The sequence below is a fragment of the Copadichromis virginalis genome, linkage group LG20, assembly GCF_057382275.1.
Source record: "Copadichromis virginalis isolate Kocher_CV1m ecotype Utaka linkage group LG20, C_Virginalis_male_GT1.1, whole genome shotgun sequence".
Lineage (NCBI taxonomy): Eukaryota > Metazoa > Chordata > Actinopteri > Cichliformes > Cichlidae > Copadichromis > Copadichromis virginalis.
Window position 1 is genome coordinate 10964946 of NC_140637.1, and position 11235 is coordinate 10976180.

Consider the following 11235-nt stretch of genomic DNA (forward strand, 5'->3'; position numbering starts at 1 on the left):
TGAGGCCAAAGGTCTAGAGTATTCAGTTGATGTCCCTGCAGCTAGCTGGACTGATTTCATGTTAATGGATTAGACAAGCACAAACCAGAACCATAAAGGGTTGCCTGTGTCACTGTGCCCAGCTTTAGACAGTATCTGGAGGTGGATAGTACAGAGGAGGGTGGCTTAGTTAACCCACTTCCTGTGGCTCCCTCACAAAAGCTCAACTCTTCTCTCCAAGCGCTGCAGATTCTCCACATCCCAGCTGGACAAAGTTTATCAGACTCAGATGGGCACTGCCCTGCCATACTGAACTTGAAAAATAGAAACTAAATATTGATCCTATCGCACTAGTATCGATCCACTATAGCAGGTTGGTATCATCAATATTTTTGTGACCACCTCAGTTCAGTTCAGTTCATTTTTATTTCAAACATTTCAAACATGTGCCTTCACAATCATTACAAAATATCATTACATCATTTGTTTGAAAAGGAGTTGTCCATACCCCCTCAAGTTTCACCATGTACACGATATTAGTGTCACCTCTGGAGCTGGAAAACTACAAGTAAAATCTATTATCTGTGGTACATTCATTGTTCATATCATACTCTTCTTCCTGGACATGCAAGCTGTAAAACTAAAATAAAATGTTTAAAATAAACACTTAAAACTGTCTCTTATAGAGTAATTTAAACAAAACAGCCGACTAAATAAAGCCCCGATTTTATTCTGACCTAAAAATATCTGCCACGCTGTAAGGAGGAGAAGAATAAACTCAGCAGCGTTACATAAACGTGCAAAAACTAATCTTGCCCAAAAAATAAAAAATCAGCCTTTGACTCCGCTTTGGCTGCATCTCCGGCGGTTGCAACAAGTGGTTTGACGGACGTTTGGTTTTCATTAGGTCGTCTCGACACTGACCCCCTGCCCCGTCTACAGTAACGTGAAACCAGCCCGCTGGCAGGCGCTCAGTGCGGAAGAGAGGCGAGCAGAGCTGATGCAGTCTGCACTGCTTTCACAACCCGGTCGGTCCGCGGGGCTGGACTGCGCTGCCTGCTGCGCACAGCGACCACAAGCTCCCCAAGTAGTGACCCACCAGCAGCGATGCGTGCTATGGCCACGCAGTAGCATTCACTGGAATAGATGGTGAAGCAGTCTTTTGCAGAAGGGATTCTTCTTGTTTTTGTCTCCCCTGGAGGTGCGCTATGGCAGCCATGGTGAGCTGTCAGAGTGGCAGAAGTTTACGAAACGGCGACTGGGGCTTCGCACCTCTGCTGGCTGCTGTGCTGCTCAGCTTTCTGCTTGCAGGGATGCAGCAGACCACAGCGTTTCCCACCTGGAGATTAGAGGTATGCTGTGACCACTTTTTCCTTGCAGCTGCAGAGTCCGGCACATAGTTGTGCTTATGAAGTTATTAAGATGCTGGTTACCTTTTGAAGTCACATAACGCCAAACTCCATTCAGAATTCTGCTCCATTTGCAAAACTGTTTATGTAACAGGAGACTACATACGGGGGTAGAAAAGTAAGGCTTATTGATAGTTCATGGTGAAAGTGGCAGTAATGGTGAACCCAGCAATGAAACGCTGTTTTATATTGAGAGTAAGAGGTAAGGTAAAAGCAACGCACCATATATTTACCACAAATCCACAAAGGTTATTATCGGCTTTATTATTAGTTGTGCTGGCGGTGCCCACTTGACAATCAGCAAAACAGAGCAGCGGGTATCAGGAAAATACCAGATCATTTAGGAACGATGCACATCATTTTCTTTCACTGTTACATTATGCAAGAATCCGTGCAATTTCAAGCCATTCGTCTGGATCTTCAAAGATATTTTTAGCTGGAAATCCTCACATGAAATCAGTGAGTGATGGTAATAGGCATCAGATTCAATTATGTGAAGTTAGATGAATGCTGCTATTAGGTTATGTCTATGGAATGGGTCTCTGTGCAGTAATATCTTCAGCGAATTGGATAAATGTGTTTCTCCACACATTTCACTCAGTGCCACCCACCCGCTGTGACATAGAGCCTGAGGGATCGCTTTATGTCACTGCCTTTGCCACACGCTCTCATTATGTGTCAGTCAAGAAGCCCGCTGGTGGGGATTACACAACTTCATGAAGTTAAGTAACAGAACAACCAAAGAGCATTTCTCATTGATTTATACTGAAATGAATCGGCAATTATCCACTGTAACATACTTATTATTTCTATATTACTAAACGAGATTAACAATATTTGTTTTGACAATGTTCAGCCTCACTCTGTTTCATTTTAACATGAATATGTGCGTGTTGACAAAAAGTGCGACAGACAGTCTGTGTTTTGATTTGTGTACAGAAAATCGCTTTTGTTGACTAGAACCCTCAAAGTCTCTGAGGTTCAGATGAAAATCATAATCCCTTGTTTAGAAATTTCTGGAAACGAGGTTAAACTCTTCCAGACTCCCCAAACGATCCATGTGGGATTTGTCCTCAGATGTTTCGCCCTCTGTCAGCTCTCACCGCCGGCTCTGAGGTTTAGTCTAGAGGACTAGTGGGTTTGCGGTTCATCTTTATTTGTGGCAAACATGCCAGATGAGCTTTGTGGTGAATATAACAAGACGTGACACATTAAGAAACGCGCTGGCTTTAACACCTCATAAGTCACTGAACGCACGACTCCAGCATGTCAGCTGAGGTCGGGAAAAGCAACTTTTGTATAAAACAGTGACCTATGCCTTTAATCTGGTAGTGAAATGTTATATTTAACACCAAACCACGAGAGATCGTGAAGTTTAATAACGGTGTGGGACAGTCTGGCCACCCAAAGTACTATTTTGGAAAGGAAATGAAGGAAGTACTGCATCTGTTTGTCTTGACTGGGTGAAGCAGGAACAGGAACTGGAGGACTGGGCGTAGATTCCAAAATGAAGGGAGAGACTTTGATATTTTCTCTCCATCTTCAGTGTTTTTCCTCAGCAAGAAACTTATATTTATAAAAGAAAATTATATTTGTACTGGGTTTTAGTGTCAGAGATATTATATAAAAAAAGAGGCATGGTACTCAAAGAATCCTGGAGTTGTGGTTTTACAGTAGAATCCAGCTTTATATCCAAGTGACTTCTGAAGTAGGACCGTACCCCTGTAAAAGTAAGGTTTTTCTCTGATTGGCTGCCCCTCACAAACAGATGATGCAAACAGCCAATGGTTTGGGGCTTCGGTGGTTACAATCAGAGCAGAGTGCCTGATATGACCATATTAAAGATATCCACGCTTAATGACATCATAGAGAGGCAAGAGAAGGAAAAATTGTCTGAAACTGAATGGCTCACGGGGACAACTTGTTCATAATCTGACCTTTTTATTTGAACCTTTAGCCATTTTTAATCAGCGCATCCACGATTTAACAGAGGTTGTGTCATTTCTTGCCTGAAAAAATCTAAATGTATCAGTATTTATGCATGTTCTGAATGCTCGTGAAAAAGAATCCCAATACTCTTAAGAATTTGTGGTGTCTTGCTCTCTGTTTTTCACTCAGACGATGATTGCAGTCACATGGAGACACTGGTTAGTTTCACACCCAAAGAGACTTGGCGAGCATGACCCATAGCCTCGTGTTGGCTGCATGTTAGACCCTGAAAGGACATTTCTAATCTTGTTGTCAGACCACAGAAGAAACACTTAGTCTGAAGCATACTGAAAACTTTCACTTTGCTTTGCTCTCTACTATAAAATCTTGTTCATCCCCTTGCATTTCACCTGACACACGGTATTCCTGCTCATCAGTCAGGCTCTTGTAAAGAGCCAGGTATAACAGACCAAGTGGTACTTTTCAACAAAGTCAGGTTTAAGCCTATATTCACCCAGCGCCTTCAAAAGCGTGTGCTGTGCACGTGTCTCCCAATGACTGCCAGTTGTGTACCCTCAGCAGTTTCTCTTTTTAAATGTCTGCCTCCTTAAAACCCCATTAAAGCCATCAGGCAGTGCGAGAAACATTCCTGTTGTCAAGCACAGGAATGGGCTCCTCAACTGAGAAATCGCAGCCTCTCTTCTAGTGCCGAAAAGCGGATTTATTGCTCAAACCCATTTCCATAGAAAGTTATAGATTTATTGCGAGGTGTGATCACTATTATGGAATATCTCTGCAACTCAACATCAGCCGCAGAATATTTATGAAAGCATTAAAACTCAAAGCACCCATAGGCAGCATTTCAGTGTTATAACAGAGTCCAGACTCCAGCTGTCATCCCCCCGAAGAGATATCAGACTCAACATACTGGTGAAAAGTATCAAACTTAATGCAACTTTTTTCTTACTTCTTTCCTGAGATGGAAAGTTGAAAATATAATATTCACTAATGTGACCAGTTGAATCTCATTGAATTCTTAGGAAAGCCAAATGAGTCTTTAGGATTCAGTTACTCCTGTCACAGTGTGAGGTCATTCATTCAAAGTTTCTCTTTGTCCAAGGAAGAAGCTCACACCACTGTGCTGCTCATCGGGATCCGCAAAGAGGCCCGGTCACAAGTACTTCACCTCTCCAGGAACAAGCGCTACACCCTCACCCCGGAGAAGCTCAAATGGGACAAGTTCAAGCTCACATACAAGTATTTATTTACAGCCTGCGATGCACAAAAGCAATACAAATTAGGCAAAGGGAGAGCGAATGTTTGTGCTAAAAGAAACCGAGATGAGAGACCGAGGCTCCAGATTTCAGACAATCGTGCACTATAACTACTGTTGATGTGGGTCAGCTGCTACATTTTCTAATCTTAAGTCACTGTTTGCACTGAACCTTGTCCACCAAAAGTTTGTCGAAGCACCAAAAAGTGGTCTGAATTATCATCTGACTGTGAACACTGTAAAATAGTGAGCACATAGGGGATTCTGAAAGGCACGCCACAGTTGCTTGGCTTCCAAAGAGTTGGATTGAGCTGTGTTAACTGTCAGGAGAAGATCCAGTAACTTTATTCATCCTGGAGCTGTAAAATGATCCGCTAACGGGAAGATTAGATTGAGCTAGAGGAGCTCCAAAAACCGTTGGTTGGTGGTAGACAAACTTTTTTTTTTTTAAACAGCTTAATTTAAGTAATTTTCGCACTAGTAAAATGGATGGTATCAACAATTTATTAAGTTACTGTCTAACTGTGATATTAGAAACTATCTGGTCTCACTAAAACAGAGCGGTGCTGAGGAATGTGTCTTTTGTGTCTGAACAGTAGCTATTGTGTTTTGGCAGATTCCTCAGCTGTAGAGGAATGTGTTGAGGGACAACTATTAACCACACCGTGCTGTTGTTTCCGAGCAGGTTGCTCTCCTTCCCTACAAACTTGATGAACGCCAGCGATACACGTCGGGGAATCGCCAAGGCTTTTGGCATGTGGAGCGACGTCTCGCCGTTCACCTTCAGAGAGGTGCCGGCCGACCAAGAGGCGGACATCAAGATCGGTGGGTGCATCTCTCCCTCAAAAGATGTTGCTTGGTTAGTTCTGAGTGCCAGACTTTTCTGTTTCTCCCTGCTGTTGTCGCCGCAATTTCTTTGCCTCATTAAATCGCAGCACTGCAATGACATTACCAAGCTTATATTCAACACATATTCATAATTCTTAATGAAAAAAAATGTCTAACAACTTCCAGACATATCAGCTCATGGCAAAAGTCCCCAAATTCTGCTTTATCTGCCCCCTTTGGGTGCAAACTCGAGAGTCCTGCATAAATTCTCAGAGTGAGTGAGAGGAATGGTCGTCATCCTCTGAGTTTGTCATTTGTGATCCATCATCTCCCCACTCCAGTCTCCACGGAGCAGGAATAATGGAGGGAGGGCTTCCCTCCTTGGCTCTGAGCTATTTCTCTCCGTTTCTCTGTTTTGGCAGGCTTCTATCCAGTCAACCACACAGACTGTTGGCAGTCCCACTTGCACCATTGTTTCGATGGCATCACAGGAGAACTGGCTCACGCGTTCTTCCCGCCAACAGGAGAGATCCACTTTGACGACCACGAATATTGGATTCTGGGAAACATGCGCTTCAGCTGGAAGAAAGGCACGCATCTTTATTGTGTTTGCTGAAACTTTTAATATTTCATGCGTGAAGTAATGAATGCAGCAGACACCGAGCTGAGCTGTCTCTGTTGCAGGGGTTTGGCTGACGGATCTCGTCCACGTGGCGGCTCACGAAATCGGTCACGTCCTGGGACTCATGCACTCCATGGATCCCAAAGCTTTGATGCACCTGAATGCAACTCTGACAGGGCGCAAGCTCATCACACAGGATGAGGTGTGGGGTTTGCACCGGCTCTACGGTTTGTTCACAGTCCTTATGTTTTCTCTCACACAAACATTAAAGGTCTTCTTTTTGTACTTTCATAACACATCTGAGGATTTGGGGGGACGTATGTGGTCTAGATGACACATTGAAAGGCACCCCAAAGCCTCTTGATTGAATGAATGAGGCCCATAAAGAGCTGGGATCAAGACACATGATGAGGCTGATGACACATATGGCAGCATCAGGATTGAAAATGAGCATTGAGTGTCGACTGGTATTTCACAAGGGCAGAAAACTGACGGTGCATCTGGGAAGCCTCTCAACAGCCTGACAGAAGAACCTGCAGGAGAATTCATTCCCTCGGGCAGTTTGACAGGTTCAAGAATTCCTTAACGTTGTTGTTAAACATGGCTGAGGGAAAACAAGATTGATGCTGCCGCTGTCAGATGAGATGACGAATTGGGTCTAGACTCCAACTGGCCTTCAAACTGCATATGTCCTGTAAAGGACGCTGTCCAACATCCCACCGGGATGATTTAAGGCATTGCCCGGATCGGACGCTTTCTCAGAATGTAGTCTGATGCTGGTATTAGAAGCATCTAGATATTCCTGTAAAGGAGTATTGCTGCGCGCTTCTGATCAAAACCAATCATAATGTAGAGCACAATGTTTGCGTTTGATGACTGAAAGCGAAACATTAATGAATACTGTACAAAATACTCACGAGTGGTCTTTAGCGTGTGTCATAGTGAGTCATTTTCACTGGCACAAAAAGCAGATTGTGTGTTCGTGTTTGGAGGGTTGGAGGTGTTCCAATTCTTTTGCCTGACTAAGAGCTGCCATCTGACCCTCCTCCTCACTTCATCTCTCCCCCCTCCTCCAGGATGTTTGGATCGTCTATTTATCTGTCCGGCCTGGGCTCGGAAAGGCTACTGCGAGAGCAAGCGCAGACTGATGCAGAAGCACTGCCCCTCCAGCTGTGATTTCTGTTACGGTAAGAAGCAGCAGTGGCAACGGCAGCAGGAGTCCAGGGGGAAGGAAAAAAAAAGAAGACAGAGAAAGTTTTCTCTCAATTGAGCAGCATAAGGAGCTGCTGTGAACCGTTTGCCAATGGAGCAACGGGAGCCAACAGGTCCAGCCATGCAGAGCTGCGCTGGAGGTTTTCAAGGGTCTGATTTGTAGGGAGATTACACTTGGCGCTGGGAGAGTCTGTGTTTTATTTCTGGAGAGTGGCAGCGTTTCAGAACGCTCACACAGCAGGGCCGCTACCTGTCGATTGCTCTCTCAGTGAGGGCTGCTTTACACAAGTGTCACTCATCAGACAACTGCCTCTGTAGGTTTATTGTGGGATGCTGTGGTGCAAAGATCTCCTTTTTTTTGCACAACAAGAAGTGGCTCAGTTTTAACTATCACAGCCCCACAGACTGTGGCTTTCTGAGATTTTTTTGTCAGCAACAGGGGGACAGTGTGGAGAGAGGCAAGAGGATACGATTCCTGGCTCACAGTAATCTGTTCCTCATTGCTGATTGGGAGACGTTGTACGGCTGTGGAAAATTCCTGAGTGACTCCAAACCGCTGGAATTTCAGACTGTGGCTTGAGGGTTAGAGACACACAAGGTCAATTTGGATTTTTGCAGCATTAACGAGAGCGACTGTTTTTTAGGCAGACTGAGTTGATCACGAGGCGGCCTGTTGCGCTTGTCACCAGATGGGAGAGATTACACTGATAACACAGGCACACCGCCAGCAGGTTAGCAGCATGGATGCCTGACGTGATAACGCTGCTATCAATGATTTTGACAGTAATCAGCATTTTGGCGAGGCGTTTGTGAAAGCATGGGCGTTTCTGGGATTTAAAAACAAACAAAACATGGGGAACGCACGGGGGCTCAAATCAAGAAATTTATATATTTGGTGAAAAATAAATAAACAGAGTGAAGAAACCTGGCGTAGAAAACACTGATAAAAATCTCTCATGTGCAGCCCGACGCCCAGATAGACTATTATATCAAAAGTCTGTGTAGTGCCCACACAGAATATCTTTCAAGTACTAAAGGAAAATGACTCATCAGGCAGGAACATGCATTCATTCATCTGTGTTTCTCTTTAATGTTGCTGCTAGAGAGGATATTATTTACTTATGTACTCTCGGGTAGTTTTACCTACAGTAATTCTACATTAATACAGCGTTTCAGCAGATTAAAACAATAACTAATAAGTAACTAAACCTTAAAAAATATGGAGTACAAATGACACTATGTGCATCCAAAATATAGTGGAAAGCAGAAAGCAGGATAACTTAATTTCTTAATTTTTTGCTCCAATAAACAAGACTTTCTTGTACTTTTTTAAAAAAGTTTTCTTGATGAATGGTTCGCCAGGCTTTCTGAAGATTTTTCACAGCTTCTCTTTGGACATTGGCTGCTTTTTCACTCGTTTGTTTGTTTGTTAAGTCTCATAAGACTGACCTATCAATCATTCAATCATAAAAAAGATGCTTAACTCAAGGGATGAATCAGTGTTGTGTCTACACATAACAGACAATCTTAGAATTACTGCCAGTATGTAAAAAAAAAAGCATCATCTTTTCCATTTCTTTAGTCAAATCTATGAAAAATACCAAAGATAACACAATTTGACAGGCATGGAATCGTATTTTTGCACCAACAAGATGATTCCCAAAGAGCTATTAGACAAAAACTTGGCATATCTCGGACCTCGACATTATTGAAGGAGTGTGGGATTATCTTGACAAAAGGCAGCCAAAATCCAAAGAAGAGCTTTGAATGCCCTTTAAGAACCCTGGAGAACTATTCCTGATGACTACTTAAAGAAATGACAAGAGAGTTCAGGCTGTGTGGAAGAATAAAGGTGGTCATAACAATAATGACTTTCAAGCTCACTAGAATTGCACACAAACTCTGTTTTTGCCGTATATACAGTATTTCCATGTATGATTGCATAATTTCAATAAACTGTTGCACCTAGTTCACATTTTCCTTTCAGGCACTGCTGTGTGAGGAAAGGCTGTGACAGCTGGAGACAGTGAAAGAAACTGAGGTTTATGGTTATCACAAATCTTTTAGTTCCTTTTTGATCACGGGTGGGAAACATTTATTTCATACAGCCACACTGACTAAGTTAGATAAAGTCAGCCAAGAGCCACACACCGGCTATATGAATGGAAACACAGCTACAGGTTAGAGTGATTAAATTACTAATATTCAACCCAAACGTTGTATTATCGTTTAAATTAGCCCACATCTTGCAAGTTGTCACACTGCACATGTGTATCTTAAGATAATCATTTTATGGTTAAGAACACCAAGTTATGACCTTTGCATTTCCTGTTGTGGTGCACCAGCTCACCAGTGTTTTCTTTTCTATCCTCTTCAGAATTCCCTTTCCCCACCGTAGCTCCCACCCCGGCTCCCCCAAGGACCAAACACAAGCTGGTGGTCGAGGGCAAGAAACTGACATTTCGTTGCGGGAAGAAAATAGCATCAAAGAAAGGCAAAGTACAGTGAGTGTCTCTCTCTCTATCCCTCCAATATGTTATCAGTTTACCTGGTTACAGTGATGCTACAGTATTGCAGTTGCTGAGCGCCGTCTCTAACGTGCGAATCCTGTTTCAGCTGGTACAAGGACGGGGAGCTGCTGGAGTTCTCTCACCCAAACTACATCTCACTGAAAGACGACCACATTACTATAGTGGCCAACGCCATCAACGAAGGCATGTACACCTGCATCGTTAAGAAGAAGAACAAAATTCTCACTAACTACTCGTGGAGGGTACGCGTGCGCTTCTGAAGCAGAACAGCCCAGCTCCTCTGCACACTGAACAGGACATATTCACAGATGGTCACCAGGAGACCTCACTCACTAGGGCACATACTAGTATTTTTTGTTTTGTTTTTTAAACGTTCTTCCTGTATCCACGTAAAATTGTTGACCGTCTTTGTGTAAATGCGTTTACATCTGTGCAAAGAATAAATGCTCTGTGACAGATATTTTTTACATTTTTTTGTGGAAAACACTACCTGACTGTAAAAAGCTGTTTGTGGCAGATGCTGTGGTTTGCATTTTATTTGGTGATGAAAGTTCTGTGCAGCTCTCATCAGTTGTTCGGGACGATGACGTCAGTCTGGATTCATCAAGCCTGGACTTCTTCAAAGCTCTTTCAGCTAAGGCAGCTGAAGGAGTCCAAGGCCACCCACGGGATTCCTCTGAAAAATAGGGACTAATTAGTTGCACAGAAACCCAGAAGATATTAGTACTGTTGGGAGAACTCACCATAGCCTTCTACAAAATGTCCCAAATGTCTTTTTTTTTTTTTTTTTTTAATGGACCTGAAAAACTTACAGAAGCCCTTGCTTTAGATGCATAGCATTCAAATAATTTACACACTGCCCCAAGTAAGCTACTAAAGCCAGAATAAACAATGTTGTCTACAGCCTTTGGAACCATTTGGACCTTAAACCGCATATGGAACACCTCAGACGTCTAGCTTACTTTACTAGTCGCACGCTGAGGCCAATAGTCTGCCTCCAGGGACTGAGCAGTCAGTTCCACTCGCAGCTCTCTGTCCAAGCTTATTCAACACATCAGGTGTAATAATCTGCAGAAAGGCCTACGGTGGGTCCAGGGGATAGATAAAATTGATTAATGAATATTTCCATTTAGTGCTGGCTCTGCGAGCCCCAGGACAGGAGGGGCCTTTTTTCAGTACCTGTTCCAGTCCTGCAGGGACCCGAGCTGCACTGTTTATTTTTCTTTGGCTCGAAATCAAAGAATTTATTGGTTTCATTCTGAAGTCAGGGTCATTTAAAAACAAAAGCAAAGCAAGCCGGGGCCTTTTTTTCCCCCTGAAAGAACAAAGTACTGAGACAAAGTGGTGCAGCACAAGGAATGACATCACTTTTGGACAGCAGCTACCAAGCTGGTTTGAAGGCTGCATTTCTTTCAGGCTCGACTTCCCTTCATTTTTTTCCCCCTCCTTTGG

At 43.3% G+C, this 11235-nt stretch overlaps 1 protein-coding gene across 1 annotated transcript; it reads left to right on the forward strand.

Moving 5' to 3' along the window:
- The first annotated feature begins 950 nt into the window (after window positions 1–950).
- mmp23ba (matrix metallopeptidase 23ba) lies at window positions 951–10241 on the forward strand. Its single transcript, XM_085444781.1, has 8 exons — window positions 951–1331; window positions 4438–4574; window positions 5276–5415; window positions 5841–6008; window positions 6103–6267; window positions 7117–7227; window positions 9630–9756; window positions 9869–10241. The coding sequence occupies exons 1-8, from the start codon at window positions 1188–1190 to the stop codon at window positions 10041–10043; spliced, it is 1167 nt and encodes a 388-aa protein (XP_085300907.1). The 5' UTR covers window positions 951–1187; the 3' UTR covers window positions 10044–10241.
- The last annotated feature ends 994 nt before the right edge of the window (window positions 10242–11235 follow it).